The following is a 21,141-nucleotide window of genomic DNA, read 5'->3' on the forward strand; positions in this document are numbered from 1 at the left end:
TTTTTACTGAATCTAAAAATACTAGGAATGATAATCAATTGACAAAAGGGACGACTTGAAACCGACTTTACAATGTTTCTTGTTACAACTAAGATTTGAAATAAACTTGAGGGAATTTAAGAACTCCAGAACGAAATGACGACCTATCTATACACCCCTCAACCCCAGATTCCTTATGAGTTTCTTAGCAACCTTTAGCGAACATAATTTTCTCCCCTAAACTCTATTTTTCGTGAGAAAAAGTCTAAAATGGAAAAAAAATCTTCAAATGTCTTGAACAATTTTCGATATATAGAGATTTTTTCAATATGTAGAAGTTCGATATATGGAGGTTCAACTGTGTATATATATATATATATATATATATATACACACACACAGGTATGGCATGTGTAATATGGATTAAAGCGACCGTATTTGCCGCAGACAAATTTTAGGTGACAAAAAGTTTTGTCACAGATTCCTGTTGAGTTTCGTAGCAAGCTTTAGCGCACATAATTTTCTCTAAAATGAAAAAAAAAAATCTTCGAATATCTCGAAAAAAATTTCGATATATAGAGATTTCTTCGATATATAGAAACAATTTTTTCTGTGTAATGAACATAGAACTATCTGGGATTTCGATATATAGAAAATTTTGATATGTAGAAGTTCGATATATGGAGGTTCGACTATATATATGTATATATACCTATATACACACACAGGTATGACATGTGTAATATGGATTAAAGCGACCGTTTTCGCCGCAGATAAATTTTAGGTGACAAAAAGTTTTGTCGCAGATCAATGAGGAATATTCTGCTACAGGGTAGCACAGCATATACTCCTCCATTTTTCCATGTAATCTTTATACATAAAGGGCTACTTCTGTCCGGGGTAAACTTCAAAACTACTGGAGGGATTTTAACCATTTTTTCACCATTGATAGCTACATAATCAGGGAACAACTTAGGCTATAATTTATTGCTAGGAATCTTATTTTAAAAACGGCGTGATCGAAAACTGCGAATGTCATGTAATTTCCACATCAAATGATTAAAGATTAAACCCATTGTTTCGAAAATTCGTTGCCTAACAACAGCAACATTAAAAGTAATCATAATGTAAATTTTGAATCAAGGCTTCTCCGGAGCAAACACGAGTCTAAAGTCGTTTAAAACGTTTGGAAACTCACTTTTTGCACACTTAGGTAAACATAGTAGAGAGCATTTTTTCTTTTTTTGTTTGTGTGTGTGTGTACTATTTAAGTAAATAAAGCGCACAGTTTTTTTTAGTGATCTTTGTTTTTCTTAGATATATTTTGGAAATTCTTCAAATTTTTATATGCTTCACTTTGCGCTTTCGTTTCTAAATGAATACTCTTTCGTTCTTTATACTTATTGCCGTTTTACTTTTATGGGTAAGGAAGAAGCTCGATTTTTTTTTAATGACGTCAAAGCGGTGTGTTTCGAGTTCTTTCAGTTAAAACAGAAAACGAAAAAAAGTAGCGATCGCTTCTCACAATTATTACTGACCCAGGCAGTGCCGGGTATTTTTGCTAGTCTTGCATAATGGTTTGAAGTTGACTGAATTGTGTGTTTTTTTTTTTTTTTTTTTGCTCCAGGTGGGAGTGTACTTCTACGACAATGGCCATGGAAGGCTGGAAGACAACGATATCTTCAATCATCTGTACTCGGGGGTTCAAATCAGGTGAGAGCTCGTTGCTTTCGGAATACACATGTGTGACTTCTCTACTATTTCACTGAATTAGTGGTATTTGCATTTTTTTTTTTTTTTAAATTCCTTTTAACATTTTTTATCAGGGTTGCCACGCCACAGGGAAACCTGAAGAAACAGGGAAAATCCAGGGAATTCAAAAATCAACAAAAAAAAACAGGGAAAATCCAGGGAATTTCGAAAATTTCCTCAAAAACCTGGAAAATACAGGGAATTTTTTTTTTCCTTCTTACATTATAGTTACAAAAATCAATTCCCAACTATATAAACTACCAAAAATTAAATGAATAGTAATAATTATAATGAGAATATGAATAAAGTTCAGAAATAAAGTATAATAAAAAATGGTAATTTTGCTTGAAAAATTTTTTTTCAAAGTAAATATTAAAATATTTATCATAAAAATAGAATCTTGAATTTCATGATAATTTAGAGTGTATGAAATGAGTCGTCAATAATCGTTGTTCTGGGTCACTTATACACTTTTAGGTCCATGGCTAAGAGAAGGTTTTTTTTTTTTTTTTTGAATAAAAAGTTGAATATATTCAACCACCATGCCATTATTTCAGTTATTATGAATTCTTATTTATTTAGAAATTTGTGTTTTGTTTTTTTACCCTGTGGTGAAATGATCAAGATATTAATGTTCTTTTCCAAATAATCAGTGCTCGCTCGTTTGTAATGTTTTATTTTCATAGAGGGAAAACACAGGGAATTTTTTTTTTCCAAAATTGAGTGGCAACCCTGTTTATGAACTTTGAAAAATTCATTAAATTCTTGTAGGTTGAATAAGTTTCCACAATTTCTAGCACATTTTAGTGAACTGCAAACTTATTTTGGAAACATACCTACCGAGAACATGTGCATTGCCAACACTTTCGTTCTGTGTTTGAGATTTCAATCTTTGTGCATCCTGCAAATATTTCAACTTTTCTTTGTAAAAAGAAGTGTATGTCTTGTAAAGGAGCCTCAGTTTTTGAATAATTAATTTAGTTTCAAAAATTTAAAAGTATATTCAGTTGAAATAAATAAATTATTGAGTTTAAGTTTTGAGTAAAAATACTAAGGAAATGTATTTAAGGATGTGCAAAATAGGTATAAAAGTAAAATGTCAAAATTTTATTTTTATTATCTTGTTAAACTCGATTCTGAAAGTCATTTAAATCCCTGAAAATATTCATGAATCATAGAACATTTGTAATCTACTGGGTGATTCAAAAAGAATAGTGGGCTACGGATTGGAGAATATCGAGCCTACGACTCTCGAAAGAAATAGCAAGTTTTACAGTATCGATCGGCTTTCACTTGATGTGCCCACATTCTATTTATCACTCGGTCGGCAGGGCCCAATACAGGCTGATTTTGCTACCGTTTTTCGGTACCTTCGCAAAAATCTTGTTTTGAAATCGGTACTTTCACAAAAATCAAGTAATAAAATCAGTGGCTTCACAAAAACATCGAACATTTCACAAAAATTCGCATTTTAAAATATAAAATTTGTTTCTCTGTTTAAAACAAAAATTACTCATAAAATAAAATTCTAAGCAAGTTTATATGAACAATCACTTAAATAGCAACCTTTTTGTCGTATTTTAAACTAATTTTTAGCTGTTTCTCGCCAAAGTTTATTAAGTAATATTATCTCAATCTTTTAACATCTGTTTTGAGGAACCGTTTTTCTCATCATTTCCTATATTGTACACAGTACATAGACCATTAAGCTGAAATGACGATGGTATTTTTCGTACTTCTTAGGTTTTTCATCCCCCCCCCCCCAAAAAAACGAAACATTTTAAAAATAATACTAGATGACATTTACACTTTTCGAACTAAAATTTCACTTGTTCCACTACTTCTTTTACACAAAAAAGGATGCGTCTAAAATTTCACAAAAACGATGCTGATAAAAAAAAACTTTCACAAAAATAGAATGATGCAATACTTTCACAAAAATAGGTAACGAGAAAAAAAACCTGGATTGGCCCCTGGTCGGTCAAAATGGCCATTGAACGGCACTCCATTTAGCACTTTATGATTACTCCCTCCTCTATGGTCACTGGACCTCACACCACGTGGTTTTTTCCTGCGGGGATATGTCAAGGAAACTTTATAGCACCTTTACCTGCTAATCCTGACGAACTGGTCCTGATCATTCAGCTCATCAAAGTCCCTCATGACAATAGTATTCACATGTTTTTGACATCATTATTCTCATTGGAGTACTCCTTTAAGAGATTTGAGGGTGTTTTCTTCGAGGCGATCATCAATGGCATCCAATTGCAGGTAAGTCTTCAACGGCAGGGTTCGTACTCTCCTTCAAAACTCCTCCAATGCTCCTTCATTTAGGAAATTAATCAATCCTTCATTAGGAAAGGGCCCTTCAAACTCCTTCATTTTGGTTTGAACTCCTTCAAAACTCCTTCTTTTTTAGAGTTCAAGACTACATAATCTTCCTCTATGACAGAAACTTAAAATACTTCGATCGACAACTAACTTTGTCACAAAGGCGATCTTAATGTAGTCATTTCGTGCATTTATTTTTTTCGATTTACAAATGGATCGTCGTTTATTCATAAAAGTTGAAGGTGAGAATTTTATTAGAAGACTAAGACGTTTCATAAGAGTAAAATAAAACATGCTAAAATGGTGCTTGGCTATCTTTTCAAGTTAAATGATTATTGTTGTTCCCTCCACCACACTCTCAGCAGCAAAAGTCAGATTGTCTTATTATTATTTAAATATTTAAAAATACATAAGTAGACGTATTATATTGAGTGACTGCGTTTGAAAAAAAAAACAATTATTTAGTTAACTGCAGTTATGATGTTGTAAAAAGGGTCATCCACAAGTGATGTCATGTTTTGAGGAGGAGACGGGCTCATGACATTGTGACAAGGGGAAGAGAGAGGGTGACAAAAAGTGACATCACACAGTTATTGTAACAATATGTTTGTAAAAAATATGACGTGACAAGGGGAGCAGTTTGGGGTGAAGTGTGACACTTTGCAATAAGGGTGCAGATGGTCAAATATATTGAAAAAAAGGGTGACATCATTTAATGACACTCCATTAGTACTCCTTCAAAATCTCATGTTACTCCTCCAAAACTCCTTCATTTTATTTCTGAAACTGAGTACCAATTCTGAACGGGCTGTCTTGTATATTGTATGTTGTTCTGCCTTAGGGGTGGTAAGTCACTGCTAAATACCATTGATTTATTTCTTATATCGTTAATATAATCTAGAGACTTGAAATTAGTTTTTTGTTTTCAATATTTATGCATGAATACACATTTTATGTGAAAATGGCATAACAGTATGTGAAAAATGTTTTTGTACCATCAAAAATACAGGCGTCCCTCGTACAGCACGGTACTTGTACAACACGGTTTCGATATTACGCGGTACGAAACTTGAATTTAATACTTCATGGTTTTGATGTAACTCGAATATTATGTTTAAAAAAGATGGAATTTTTGTTTAATACATTCTGTTAATGTTTAATTTTTAATATCTTGTTTTAAAAATTAAACATTAACAGCATTAACAACATTACAACATTAATTTACACATTAACAACATTAATTATCAGGGCCCAATACAGGCTGATTTTGTGACCGTTTTTCAGTACCTTCACAAAAATCTTGTTTTGAAATCTGCACTTTCACAAAAATCGAGTAATAAAATCAGTGGCTTCACGAAAACGTCGAAAATTTCACAAAAGTTCGCATTTTAAAACATAAAATTTGTTTCTCTGTTGAAAACAAAATATACTCATAACATAAAATTCTAAGCAGGTTTATATGAACAATCGCTTAAATAGCAACCTTTTTGTAGTATTTTAGCTCATTTTTAGCTGTTTCACACCAAAGTGTATTTATGCAATAGTATCGCAATCTTTCAACATCTGTTTTGATTAACTGTTTTCCTCATAATTTCCTATATTGTACACAGTACATAGACCATTCAGCTGAAATTACGACGGTATTTTTGGTAATTCTTAGGTTTTTTAGCTCCCCCCCCCCCCCAAAAAAAATACGAAACCTGTTAAAAATAATACTAGCTGACATTTACACTTTTCGAACTAAAATTTCACTTGTTCCGCTACTTCTTTTACAAAATTCAGGATGCGTCTAAAATTTCCCAAAAACGATGCTGATAAAAAAAACTTCCACAAAAATAGAATGATGCAATACTTTCACAAAAATAGGTAGCGAGAAAAATATCCTGGATTGGCCCCTGATTATAATAAGTGCGTACTTTGTTTTTACGAAACTTGGCTTCGATACAACTCGATTCACATTATTTCGAAGTCCCGTATAACACGGTTTCGATATGACACGATGCATCTGAACCTGATTTTTCTCATGCACATTCATAATTAATATTGAAAATGTGTCTCGTATGACATTTTTGTGAGAGTATTGCATCATTCTCTTTTTGTGAAAGTTTTTTTTTTTATCAGCATTATTTTAGTGAAATTTTAGATGCATCCTAATTTTTGTAAAAGGAGTAGTGGAACAAGTGAAATTTTAGTTTGAAAAGTGTAAATGTCATCTAGTATTATTTTTAACAGATTTCGTTTTTTAGGGAGGGGAGGGGGAGCTAAAAACCTAAGAAGTACTAAAAATACCATGGTAATTTCAGTTGAATGGGCTATGTACTGTGTATAATACAGGAAATGATGAGAAAAACGGTTCCCCAAAACAGATGTTTAAAGATTGTGATACTATTGCATACATACACTTTGGTGAATGCTAAAAATGAGTTAAAATGCTACAAAAATGTTGCTATTTAAGCGATTGTACATATAAGCCTGCTTAGGATTTTATTTTATGAGTCAATTCTGTTTTAAACAGAGAAACAAATTCTATATTTTAAAATGAGAATTTTCGATGTTTTTGTGAAGCCACTGATTTTATTACTTGATTTTTGTGAGGGTACCGAAAAACGGTCGCAAAATCAGCCTGTATTGGGCCCTGGCTGAAGTATCGTTTGTCTCCCCCCAGGACGGGCAGCAACCCCATCATCTGCCGCAACAAGATCTGGGGTGGCCAGAACGGGGGCGTCCTGGTGTACAACGGGGGGCTGGGCATCCTGGAGCAGAACGAGATCTTCGACAACGCCATGGCCGGGGTGTGGATCAAGACAGACTCCAACCCCACCCTGCGCAGGAACAAGATCTACGACGGGAGGGACGGAGGGGTCTGCATATTCAACGGAGGGAAAGGTGAGACACTTCTTTTCTTTTTCGAATCGGAAAAGTCGGAGCTTTTTGATTTAATACAGATTTTTTTATTTAATCGAAAAAGTCGGATTTTTTATATGATTTTTAAAAAAAATCAGAAAAGTCAAATTTTTTCATTTAAATCGGATTTTATTCACTTAAATCGGATTTTTTAAATTATTTTTTTAAATCAAAAATTTGGATTTTTTAATTTTTTTAAATAAAAAAAATTTGGATTTTTTTATAAATTTAAAACATTTTTTTTATTTAATTCGGATTGTTTTAATTTGAATCGGATTTAAAAAAAAAAAATTTTAATCAAAAAAGTCTGATTATTTTTTTTTTAAATTTTGAATTTAAAAAAAATTGGATTTTTGTATTTAAATCAGATTTTTTTTATTAAAAAAAAATCAGAAAATTCTGATTTTTATATATATATTTTTTTAATCAAAAAAGTCGGGGGGGGGGGGGTATTTAATTTAGATTTTTTTATTTGACTCGGATTTTTTAAAATTATTTTTTTAATCAAAAAAGTCAATTTTTTTTAATTTAATTCGTCTTATTTTTTAAATTTAAAAAAATCGGATTTTTTTGGTTTAAATCAGATTTTAAAAAAATTAAATCAAAAAAGTCGGATTTTTTAAATTTTAAAGGGTTTTTCTTTATTTAAATCAGATTTTTTTTAAGTTCAAAAATTTGTGGATATTAATTACTTTACATTTGCAGTAAACTCCCGATTATCTGTGATTTTTTTTTTAACCGGTATTGAAATGCTTTTTAAACTTATGATTGTTATTGTATTGATTGTTATTGATTTATTGTTCATTTTTAGCTTTTACATATGTATATTACTTGCATTCAATGATAGTAGATGGAATGTAGCAATGTTTTTAGCAAAAATGTAAATATATGTGTGAGTGTTATCCATATTTTTTAGATATTGTATTCAGTAGTATCATTTTTTAACTATTATTCGGATTATTCCCAGTTACCATGCCACCCTATTCCACGGATAATCTGGAGTTTACTGTATAAACATAACAAATTTCATACAGTAGATGAATACATTTAACTTTTGAAATTAAGTTCTCAACTATTCAATAATATTTTAAGATTTATAAATACATTACAATGCTTAGATAAGATGCCATTTTGTTCTATGCTTTGCTAAAAGATAAGGTTTCCATTATCATGTATGTTTTTAATGTAAAATAATATGTTGAACAATTACTTTTCTGAACTATATGAGTCATGGTGTGTAAGAAAAACTCCAAATTTTTATTTTGTTCTAAACTGTAATTTTGGAGTAAGGAGTTGTTTGGAGACACAGAAAGAGGGACCTATGTAGTTTTGCCTCTTGAAGTAAAGATAGTATAATGCAGTGTAGTTAAATTTAAAGCAATACATTCTAAAAATGCGAAATTATTTTATAAAAGTAAAATCAACTGATTTTAATTAATGATTTCGTTTTAAAAAAACCACTTAGTTCAAATCAATTGATTTAAATCAATTTTTTTAAAAAAAATCACTTGATTTAAATCTTGATTTAATTACAATTTAAATCAAGCTGATTTAAATCAACAAACCCCGCTTTTTTGTGCTGATCTTAAATATGGGATATCTATCAAAATATCGGATAGGATATCTATCAAAATATCGGATACAGTCGAACCTGTTTATCTCGAAAACCTGTCTATCTCGAAATTTTTTAATTTTCCTGCATTTTCAGCCAAAATTCAATGTATTTTCCATGTTTATCTCGAAAAAATTCCTGAATACCTCTATGCCTCGAATTCCAGCAATGCTGACATTTTTGAATTTGAAGCCCAGCAATCTTCAAAACAACAAAAAAATTTCTTAAACACAGAAACAGTAGCATTGTCCTCAAGGGCAGAGAAGGCAGTGTAAAAAGGGAGAAATACGCCCTTTTTCCAGACTAACGAAAGGACAGTCATTTCTTGGAAGCAGAGCAGAGGGCACAGAATGGGACAGTGACAAGAGGGCTGGGCTTGTCTGATTTGACATATGGGGTGACTTTTTTAAGTTTGTGGTTAAAGGTCATTCAAATTAAAACCTGTTTCACTATTTGGTTTTTCGGCCCTAGTTCGGCCTGGTGGGAATCGACCTATATCTAGGATTTTGTCCAAATCCGTGACCCTGAAGGTCGTGCCGTTTGGTAGTTAGTATAAAACAGTAGAATAAATGCCTAACAAAACTAATACGGAAGAATTTTAATCTTTCGCATCTGGTATAAAATTCAAGTTTTCATCATCAGATTCCAAATTTCAATAAGTTTCTGAAAACCTCCGTATCTCGAAACCTCATTATCTCAAATTGTTTTTCCTTCCCGTGAAATTCGAGATAGACAGGTTTGACTGTATTTTCAACTTTTTCGAAAATGTGACGTTTTCGAACCCTGGCAAACTGTCCATGTCCTGCAGGTGTCCTGGAGGAGAACGACATCTTCCGCAACGCCCAGGCCGGGGTCCTGATCAGCACCCAGAGCCACCCGGTGCTGCGGCGCAACCGCATCTTCGACGGGCTGGCGGCGGGGGTGGAGATCACCAACAACGCCAGCGCCACCCTGGAGTACAACCAGATCTTCAACAACCGCTTCGGGGGGCTCTGCCTCGCCTCGGGGGTCAACCCCATACTCAAAGGTACGCTCCCTCTCTCTGATCTGTCGTCGGTCAGGAAAAGTTTTTTTTTTGTAATTCTCCTTGAAAAAGTTTTCTTTAAACATACTTGCCGACTCTACTGTTTTTAACGTGAGACTCCCACTTCCGTCTTCCGATTTCCCTGTTTTTACGATTTTCTCCCATTTTTGCAGTTTTTTTAGTCAATCATCAAAAAGTTTCACTTTCTTCTCAATAGATGGCGCTCTTTTCTAGTCTACCAATGTCGGGGAAATAATGTCAAATTTATTACCTTGTCATACTTGCCAACTCTGCAAGTTTTGACGGTAGACTCACGCTTCCATCTTCTGATTTCCTGATTTTCTGTTTTTCACCATTTTTGTAGTTCTTTTCAGTCAATCATCAATTAGTTTCACTCTCCTCTCAATAGATGGCGCCCTTTTCTAGTCTACCATTATCAGGGAAATAATGTCAAATTTATTACCTTGTCGTACTTCCCAACTCTATAGTTTTGATGTGAGGCTCCCATTTTTTGCTTCCATCGCCCAATCTTCCATTTTTCACTATTTTTGCAGTTTTTTTCAATCAATCATCAAAAAGTTTCATGTTCTTCTCAATAGATGGCGCTCTTTACTAGTCTACCAATGTCGGGGAAATAATGTCAAATTTATTACCCTATCGTACTTGCCAACTTTACAAGTTTTGACGATAGACTCCCGCTTCCAGCTCCCAATTTCCCGTTTTTGCAGTTTTTTCAGTCAATCATCAAAAAGTTTCACTTTCTTCTCAATAGATGGCGCTCTTTTCTAGTCTACCAATGTCGGGGAAATAATGTCAAATTTATTACCTTGTCATACTTGCCAACTTTACAAGTTTTGACGATAGATTCCCGCTTCCAGCTCCCGATTTCCCGTTTTTGCAGTTTTTTTAGTCAATCATCAAAAAGTTTCACGTTCTTCTCAATAGATGGCGCTCTTTTCTAGTCTACCAATATCAGGGAAATAATGTCAAATTTATTACCTTGTCATACTTGCCAACTATACAGTTTTTGATGGGAGACTCCCATTTTTTGCCTCCATCTCCCGATTTTCCGTTATCCACCATTTTTGCAGTTTTTTTCAAACAATCATCAATAAGTTTCACTTTCTTCTCAATAGATGGCGCCCTTTTCTAGTCCTCCACCAACGTCAAGGGAAAATAATTTTTCCAATAAATTTTGGAAACTTTGCACGTTGCATGTTCAACGAAACATGTGTTTTGCCGAAAATGGCAGCAGATTTCAATCCTTTTGCATCTTGAAAATATTTCAATTCTTTTGAAAGTTTGAAGTTATTTTAATATGTACTACCCTATACCTACTTATTTTATATTTCATTTTCATTATATATTGAATTTTTTTTTTTTTTTTGTTTAGTAATTAAATTTTTGTAGCTACTTTTTTGGTAGAGACTGGGGAATGTGCAAAACTTTAAGCAAATCCACTCCTTATTATTTGGTTTTTCCTTTGCAGTTAATTTTTCTTGCTGCTAGCAATTAGCTTACGTCTGTGAGAAATCCCCATTTCACTTTAAATTTAGAATTCATGTTATTAAGAGTGCAATTTAATAATTCTGTTGTGAAGATATGTCGCTGGTGAATCACCTATATACCTTTAGTGGAATCTCCTTTTTTTTTTTTCTTTAAAGGTCGGCAAATATGTTTAAATTAAATGTTGTGGAAACCAAAAAATTGTTATAACTTGCCAACTGTTCGGTTTAAAACGGGAGATTCCCGTTTTACTTTCTTCACAATAGATGACACCAATATGGAGTAGAATTCCATATAAAGTAAAAGAATATGAACTGAAACCAATAACCCCAGGGATAGGAATTTTTCAGCTACTCCAAAATAGATCTGTAGCTACGCCAACTTGCAGCAAAACAACATTTATAGGCGATACCTCACCATACTTTTTCTTTGAAAACCCGACAAAGTCCGAATTTTTTGGTGTCAAATTCAGTGTACTGAAGGAATTGGCTTGCTTACGAATTTTACTTTTAATATTTTTTTTCCAATTAATAGCTTGTTTAATAAAAATTTATTTTTGGAAACTTATCCACATTGCGTGTTCAACAAAGCACGTGCCTTGCCGAAAATTGCAGCCGATTTCAATCCTTTTGCATCTTGAAAATATTTCAATTATTTTGAAAGTTTGAAGTTATTTTAACATGTATGCTACCATGCCTACTTAATTTATATTTTATTTTGATAATTTATTTATATTTTTATATTTGATATTTTTGATTTTAATTAGTATTTTTATATTTGATTTTAATTATTATTTTTTGGTGGTTACCTTTTTGGTGGAGATTGGGGTACATACTAAATTTTAAGCTCTCTTAATTATTTCATTTGCAGTATTTTGTATTTTTCTTACTCATTGCTTATATCTCACACACAGCAATTAATATTTCCTATTAACTTTTTATTTCCTCCAAAGTTTCCATATGGATCCTCTTGTTTCGTTATTGTTTTGTTTATTTTTACAGTCATTTGGCTGGCGTATAATAGTGTATCTTAGATGTATGTCTCAGTGCAGTAGTGTCCGACCTACGGCCATGTAAAGTCTGAAGCTATTCGATGTTGCCTTCTACGTTCAATGTTATGAATCGAAAACCATCTCCTGTAACCTTCCAAAACGATCGGCCTCTGGTAACTGGATGCTTCACTTGCCAAATCGATTTTAACTCCATAAAACAAAATGTTGAGAAAAGTTATGAAGAAGATGGTGTAAATAGGACCTCGTGTTACATTACCTGCCATGACATGGTCAGAAATGTACTGAATCAAATCTTTAATATAATTTCACATCCTAAGCATTGATTAAGCACTATTAAAGTAGAAATGAGGATTTTTTTTTTTTTTAAATAGAGTTAACCGATTTGGATTAGCATCCAATTAATGGTGACAACGGTTCTTGGTTTGAAATTTTCTTTTTTTTTACACATTTTTCCATGCTATCTAGGAAAAATAAGTGCATTTTACTTTTGTATGCAGTCAGGTCTTCAATATTCATCTTAATGTGAGATGCCAGGCGAAAAAGGTTGGATACCACTGTCTTAACTGCTATATATTTAACAAAAAAGTTGGTGTTTTTGTCGTGCTGTTGGAGATGACATGACTCTTGTTCCTTTGCAGGCAACAGAATCTTCGAGAACCACAACGCGGTGGAAAAGGCCGTGAACAGCGGCCAATGCCTGTACAAAATTTCTAGTTATACAAGTTTTCCAATGCACGACTTCTACAGGTGAGTTCCCTCTGTGTGATATCAGGACTGATGTGACTCCCCTCAAGATCTTTTTTTCTCTCTCTGTTGGAGCTGTTTAATTTTAGTTTTATTCATATTACAGGGTTCAGACCCCGAAGAGTTCCTATTTTTCCTACTTTTTAGAGCTCTCTCCTTATTTTCCTACTTTTTTCTTTTTTTTTTTCCTACTTTTTCTTTCTTTAGTACAGTAAAAGACCATTATAATGCCGACCTGTATAACGCAATTCTCTATAAACCGCACCACTTTTCAGAAGTAAACAATAGGTTTTTGAAGTTTAAAAAATCCCTCTGTTTTGCTTTGCTAACATAAAAATTGATAAGCAAATTGAATTTTGAAAGTTTTTTTATCTTTCCATCTTATTTCAAAGCTTTCAAATTGAAAATGAGTACTCATGGTAAACAGAAAATACCAGATGGCTCTTGGAAATGCAGCTGTTAGGCAAACCATGAAGCTAGCAGAAGTGCAGGATTTTGATTGTGAAACATATTTATCTGTGAAAGACTCATTGTAATAGTGGTGCTTTAACACTCATTGCAGATAAAACTCATTCTGAAGTGCTAATATACAGATGTATTCTGAATATTAGTTTCAAAATGTGTGAAACGACCTATATAATGCAATAACCTGTATAACGCAAAAGCTCTGGTCCCAAGGTGTGCGTTATAACGGTCTTCTACTGTATAGCACTTCTAATTGTATTTTGTAGTAAGTTACCGCCCTAAAGCCAGGGCTGAGGCAGAAATACTTAAAATACACCACCAGCTCAGTTATTCCATCCGAGGACTGCATCTGGTTTGCTAATTCTGCATTAGCTACCAGTTTGTTTGGCTCTCTCGGCTCCCTCGAGAGGATTTTCGCCTCCAGCTCATGCGATTCCTATTCCGGGCCGATGAGTGCTAAAACGCACGAAACTGCAGTTCTCGGATGGAATGACTCAGCTGGCGGTGTATTTTAAGTACTTCTCATTGTGCATTGATTCTTATTTTTACAATGCCACACTGATAATTTTCTGCATGTTTCAATTTTGAAAAGCAAAAGAAACAAGAAAATCCTAAGTTTTTAATTCACTGACGACAGTAATTTCTGTAGGGAACACTGCGGCATCTGCGTGTTCAAAAGTTAAATTTTCGTAAGTGACTTTTTTGCCGTTGCTGCGTTTATGAGCGACTTTTCTTTTTATCGCCCCGACTTCAGTCCTACTCTTTTAACGAATCAATAAAAAAAATAGAATCTGGCACGTTCTGATGCAATTATATATTATTTACTCGTCAACTAGAAGCTTTAGTTAAAGTAAACGGCCGACTGTTCGAAAAGTGCGGGGAAAAGCCGAATTTCCTATTCGCCAATTTTTTGTGTAGATGATTATGAGTGAAATGGAGCTAAATTTAAACAGATATGCAATGTAAAACCTTAAAAGGAACGTAAGGAAGCGAAAAATGAAAAACTTGTACACTGTACATATTTTATTGATGTTAGTACAAAAAAAAGCGAAAGATGGCAGAAATTCGCAAAAAAGGACCACTTCAAAAATAATTGCAGAAACTGAATTTTTTTCATGCATAAATATGATTGTTGTTCATTCTAAATCGTGAACTTGATTATAAAATTTATAAAATTTCATTTTCTTTCCTTGCAAAGAGTGCATTTGAAAAAAAAAAAAAAAAACATGGCAAAAATCTTAGATGGGCAAAACGTTCCCGTTTTTTTTTTTTTTTGGAGAAAAATTGGAAATTAATTGGCGATAATGTTGGTGTATGTGTGTGTATACATTTATGTACATGCATGCTACAAACTATTTATAGGAAATGAAAGAAAGACAAAAAATTGATTTCCCAATTTATAACACCTTGCTCAAAATGAATGGCTGAATTATAATTTGACCAGTTTAGGTAACGTTTAGTGTTTTCAAAGAATCACTAGGAGTCAGAAAAGAGAAAAAAAATTTTAATAGTAAAAGTTTGGCACATATTTCTAAGAAGGAAAAATAATATGCAGCAGAACCTAAATTAGCCGAGGTTTCTGTTTACGGAGCCGATAATCAAGTTCATGATAAACAAAATAATATAAATTTAATAAAATGGGCGATTCTCGAAAAAATGTCCAGTGTGTGACACTAAGTTTTTTTATTTTATTGAAGTAATTATTAATTAAATATGAGATTAACTGGTTATGCTTTGATAGTACATTACAGCATGTATTATTCCCAAACAGCATTATTTTTTGGAGACTTTGGTTAGCTGGAAAAAATTAAAAACTTAGCGTTACGCATTTTTTTGAGAATCGCCCAAATGATGAATTTTCAATTTGAAAATAAAAATATTTTCTGGAAACTTGCAATTTTTTAAATGCATCTTTCAATATTGAACTTAACATTGTAAAATATTCAATTGACGTTATTTTCCTATTTTAGTGTTTAAACTATAAGACATTGCTTTTTGTATCTTTATTTTCATCTTTGAAAAATATTGCATTGTGTTTTTAATTAACACATTTTAAAAGTTTGCGATCCTGTCAAGTTTTATAGAAATCAGATAATCAAAATTCTGCAGTAAACAGCAAATATTTTTTAATGCTTAGCACTGTGAGAAAATATAACTATTCATCTGCATTTTAATTCGTAAAATATCAGTTTTTCCAGATTTTTTTTTTCTGTGGCTTTAAAATTTCTGGAAATCTTACGACCCAAAGACATAGCTGCCAGCTTGTACGATTTAGCCATACATTGTAAGATTTTCGGACACTTTGTACGATTGTACAATCTTCTGGCAGATTTGTACGATTTGTGCGAGAACTGTGTATGTCTTAACCAAATAACAGCATGCAAAATATTTTAATATGTAAGAACTTTTTTAAAAAACTGTTGTTTTGAACAAGTTTTTGATAGACAATTTTCGAAAGCTGCGAAGTCGGCAACTTTTTTAAAGTTTAAGTTGAAAGAAATAAAAGTTTATTTACTTAGTTTAAAATTTATTTATTTTTTTGCTTATGAAAGCGCAGATCAAGTAAAGGTAAGGATTTGAAAATACAGTGAAGCACTGTTTATACGTTTTTGAAGGGACTGCATGAAAAAAGCGTACAAACGAAAAAAACGTAGGATAGGTATAGGTTAATGTGTATTAGACTTTGCAAGGACCAATTTTAAAAACGTATAACTGATAAAAATGTATAAAAGAGAAACGTATAAACGGTGCTTCACTGTATTATAATACTTGAAATCTCAATACTTTGCTTTATAATGATCAGGAAAAGGTAGAAATACAGTAGAAGATAGTTATAACACACACATTGAGCCCAGAGCTTTTGCGTTATACAGGTTTTGGCGTTATATAGGTTGTTTCACAAATTTTTAAACTAATATTCAGAATATATCTATATATTAGCACTTCAGAATTAGTTCTATCTGCAATGAGTGTTAAAGCACTAATATTACAATGAGTCATTCACAAATAAATATGTTTCAATTAAAAGAAAGTGCATTATCCTGCACTTCTGTTAGCTTCATGGTTTACCTAACAGCTGCATTTTCAAGAGCAATCTGGTATTTTCTGTTTACTCTGAGTACTCATTTTCAATTTAAAAGCTTTGAATTAAGATGGAAAAATAAAAAACTGTTTTAAAATTTAAGTTGCCTAACCATTTTTATGTTTGCAAGGCAAAACAGAGGGATTTTCCAAACTTCAAAACCTATTGTTTACATCTGAAAAGTAGTGCGGTTTATAGAGAATTGCGTTATACAGGTCGGCGTTATAACGGTCTTCTACTGTATAGCCACCGCTTAACATTGTAAGATTTTTTTTAAGTTGGCATGTTGGCAAAGAGCACTCGCTGTTGTCGTTTGTTTCGAGAGTGAACGTTTCTTTCTTTGTTCCCAGGTGTCGGACGTGCAACACAACCGACAGAAACGCCATTTGTGTAAATTGTATAAAGACTTGCCATGCTGGACATGATGTGGAATTTATCAGACACGATAGGTAAGCCCCCCCCCCCTCTCTCTCTGGCTTTCGAGACGATCGGTCTTCGTCTGGAAAACGAAAAAGTCTGCTGTATGATGATACGTGTTTCGGAAAAAATGTCGGGCCCAAATCCAAAACATGATTGAGCCTTTCATATTTTCCCCTTGAATTTTATTCCCTGAATGTCATTCTCATGAGTTGTTACAATATTTAAAATATATATATATATATACATGTGTGCATATATATATATCTAATTTGAATCTGACACTTTGAATTCGAATTATGTTTTTCGCAATCACAAGTTGCGACAGGACCTTACTCATTGGGGGCTATTGTTTCTAGAAACAGCTCCTGTCCCTCCAAGCCTACCCCTCCTCCTGGGCGGTTACGTGTGTATAGTTGCGTGTGTGTGTGTGCAGGCGTGTGTGTATGTGTATTAGGGTGTGTCTTATAATGCACTTTTTAAAATCGTTTTGAATTTCTTATGGGGCACCCCTTTAACTGCTTCCTTTTGATGAAAAAAATACACACATAAAAGTTTCATAGACTTTGAACATAATTTAGGGGGTGCTACTAGTGATTAAAATTACATTCATTGTGAAAAAAATGGTGTAAAAATCAACTCCCTAATATATCTTGTCATGCTTTTAATCAACATGAAGTTAGGTTGGTCGGGTTTAACATAACACAAATACCTATTTCTTATATATACGAGAAAATAATAAGCATTTCGTGGTTGTCATTTTATGTAATAATGTCAAAAAAGCATCCGAAAATTCGGTAATGCCATTCATATTACACTTTCGGTCTTTCACATTCAGCAATATTGTAATTTTCCTCTTTGTTACTTCCATGTGACAACACAAACTTTTCACTGATTGCTACTTATTATCCAGACTAAATAAATAAATTTAAAAAAAAGAGAGAGTTGACAAATTTTGCAGCAGTGGTAGCACCCTCTAAATATTATTCAGTTTTTATTTTTCAGATATGAGAAATTTTTTTTCATCCAAAGGAACAAAATGAGAGGGTGCCTCATGGAAAAATAACACCTTTAAAAATAAGACGCACCCTAATGTGTATGCACGTAGGCATGTGTATAAATGCTTGTGTGTGTGTAGGACATGGACGCCATTGACCAGGAGAAAGGGATCGGTGAAATGAAAGCAAAGTAAGCAATCGTGATTGCTCAACAAAAACATCTCGTTTTTTGTTCACTTTTTAAGTACGTCGGATCTCGATAACTCAAATATTCCATTATCTCAAAGTTTTCATTGGATCCCAAACTCTTAAGATTTTTGTGGAATAACTCGAACGTTTTAGCCGGTCCCTAATTATCGAGATTTGACTGTATTTTGGGATGAGATTTGTATTCATTAAATTCGCTGAAATGTGTGCATTTTTTTACAGGGCACTTGGGAATCAATAAGTTTAATTATTTGCTTATAAAAAGGACAGACTAACCTTTTTAATGAAGAAAATGTCTCTACAGCTTTAACAGGATTCCCACAGGCCCTCAAAAGCCTCTATTTTCAAATATGGTTTGTAGGGGCCCCTCTAAAACTCATATTTAGTAGTCAAAAGCCCTAAAAATTAATCAAAGGCCCTATTTTTTCAGGATTTCACAAACCCTTTGACACTTAATAAGGTCACATGTTATTTTTACGTATCTAAAATGGGGTTGTACATTCCACGTGGTAACAGAAACTAGATCGATTTGATTACTTTGTGAAAAGCATTTTATTTCATTAACTACAAACTGAAAAAGATATCAATAACACGTTAGTTTCTTAAGGCATTTCTTGTACAGAATACTTTCATGAAATGTTTAACTTATAATTTATTAGTTAATTATCTATTAAAAAAGAAATGTAGATATATAATACAAAAACTTTAATATTTTAAAGTTATTTAGGTTTTAAATTATTCAGCGTTAAAAGAGGTCTCAGCCGTAGCTAACATCTGATTGGCGGAGAGTGAGAAACGCATTTGCATAAGATGATTTCAGTGGACCAATCAGGTGTTGGCTGGAGATGTCATTCTGATTTCAATTGAATTTTCTTGAGTAACCATGTGCTCTAGTCTGTTCTAATCTGCAATGATCAATTTGTTTTTTTAGGTACTTTATAGTTAAAGATATGTCACTTGGTGCATTTTCTACTTTTATAGGGTTTAATTTATTTTTTACCAATCATTTTAAACAATTGTTCTATTGTCGGCAAGTTTAAACGATTCGCCTAACCGAGTGACGTAACTTTTACGGAAAAGTATCGCAAAATTAAAATTGTTGCTCGAATTCAAAAGTAATAAGTGACTTTATTTCATTATAAAATCAAAGTAACTTGTCTGTTTTAAATCAGCAGAGTGTAGAACCTTTCTGTAAAAACCTTTTATTCAACATAAAACACAACTTGCTGACACACTTTGCAACTGAACACATAGTGAAAACATGTGGCTGAAAGCCAACAGTTGTAATTGCAGTTACATGTGCAGCCAACACCTGATTGGTCCATTGACATCATCCTATTTAAATTAGCCTCTAGCTCTTGACCAATCACATGTTGGCTACAGTTAAGCTACAGTCTCTCTGTCTGGATGTTTAGATCTCTGGCACGCATAGATTTCATGAAATTCGGCACAAAGTTTGTAGCATGGAGATGTGCACTTCGAAGCGATGTTTCGAAAATTAGATTTAGTTCTTTTTCAATTCTAATTTTAAGAACATTTAACCGAGCAAAATTATCACAAGATGGACGAGTATGACCAAGTTATCACAACGTGGGCAAGCCAATTAACGATAAATTTACCATACGTTATTTTGTAAGTATACAGGCGAACAAAAAGACCTTTTAATTTTCTACTACGAGCAAAGCCATGTGGGTACCACTAGTTTTAAATAACGAAATACTTTAATTTTATATCTATTATAATAGATATTAATTAATAATAAATGTTTATTAATTAATATCTATTAAATATTAATAATTAATTATTAATTTTTGATAGATATTATTATTTAATTATAAAAAATAGTAATAATACCTATTAAATAATATTATTAAAATTATTTTATTAAAAATTAATAGTTTTAATAATATTATTTAATAGATATTATTAATATTTTTATAATTAAATAATATATTTATATTTATTATTTATTAATAAAAAATAATTATATTATAATTAAAAAATATATATTTATTAATAATTAATTATTAATATTTAATAGATATTATTATTATTTAATTATAAAAAATAATGATAATATCTATTAAATAATATTATTAAAACTATTAATTTTTAATAAAATAATTTTAATAATATTATTTAATACATATTATTATTATTTTTTATAATTAAATAATATATTTATTATTTATTAATAAAAAATAATTATATTATAATTAAAATATATATATTTATTAATAATATATGTTTATTAATTAATACCCATTAAATATTAATAATTAATTATAAAAAATAATAATATCTATTAAATAATATTATTAAAAATTAATAATTTTAATAATATTATTTAATAGATATTATTATTATTATTTTTATAATTAAATAATATATGTTTATTAATTAATATCTATTAAATAATATTAAAATTATGTTATTAAAAATTAATAATTTTAATAATATTATTTAATAGATATTATTATTTTGTATAATTAAATAACATATTTCTATTTATTATTTATTAATAAAAAATGATTAAAAGAAAAATATATTTATTAATAATGTATTTATTATTCATTTATATCGACATGAAGGGATATTCTGTGTTTCAGGTTCTTCTGCGACTGTGGCGCAGGCACCCTGAGCAACCAGTGCCAACTCCAGGGGGAGCCCACCCAGGACACGGACACCCTGTACGACTCTGCGGCCCCCATGGAATCCCACACGCTCATGGTCAACTAGTCAGGACATCTAGTCAGTGCGCCCAGAGAACACTTTTATACACGCACCTCTTTTTATCACCGCCATTGTACATACTCACATATCAATCATGTCGATACAAATTGTATTTAAGAAAAAAAAAATGTAATTAACAAATTTTCCCAGTGAAGTCCCCCGTGTCCTCATTTCCCTTTTGATTCCTCTGCTGATTTTCCAACGACTGATGACTCTGATATTCATTCGTGTGCATACAGTAGAAGACGGTTATAACGCACGACTTGGGACGAGAGCTTTTGCGTTATACAGGTTTTTTTACAGCCTTGTATTAAGTTGCTGCTTAAAAAGAGACTCCCTGCACAGTATATTAAATCCTTTCTCCTAAATCTGCAA

At 32.1% G+C, this 21,141-nt stretch overlaps 1 protein-coding gene across 1 annotated transcript in view; it reads left to right on the forward strand.

Annotated features, from left to right (window-relative positions):
• LOC129233036 (F-box only protein 11-like) overlaps positions 1–20,908 on the forward strand; it is a 108,762-nt gene extending 87,854 nt beyond the window's left edge. Inside the window, exons 4-9 of the mRNA XM_054867118.1 lie at positions 1,607–1,692; positions 6,728–6,948; positions 9,387–9,605; positions 12,759–12,867; positions 16,762–16,860; positions 20,643–20,908. Of these exons, the coding sequence (XP_054723093.1) occupies positions 1,607–1,692; positions 6,728–6,948; positions 9,387–9,605; positions 12,759–12,867; positions 16,762–16,860; positions 20,643–20,772 (864 nt within the window). The 3' untranslated portion in view covers positions 20,773–20,908. The remainder of the gene's footprint in view (positions 1–1,606; positions 1,693–6,727; positions 6,949–9,386; positions 9,606–12,758; positions 12,868–16,761; positions 16,861–20,642) is intronic.
• Positions 20,909–21,141: the final 233 nt, after the last annotated feature.

The sequence above is a fragment of the Uloborus diversus genome, unplaced genomic scaffold (genome assembly GCF_026930045.1).
Source record: "Uloborus diversus isolate 005 unplaced genomic scaffold, Udiv.v.3.1 scaffold_15, whole genome shotgun sequence".
NCBI lineage: Eukaryota > Metazoa > Arthropoda > Arachnida > Araneae > Uloboridae > Uloborus > Uloborus diversus.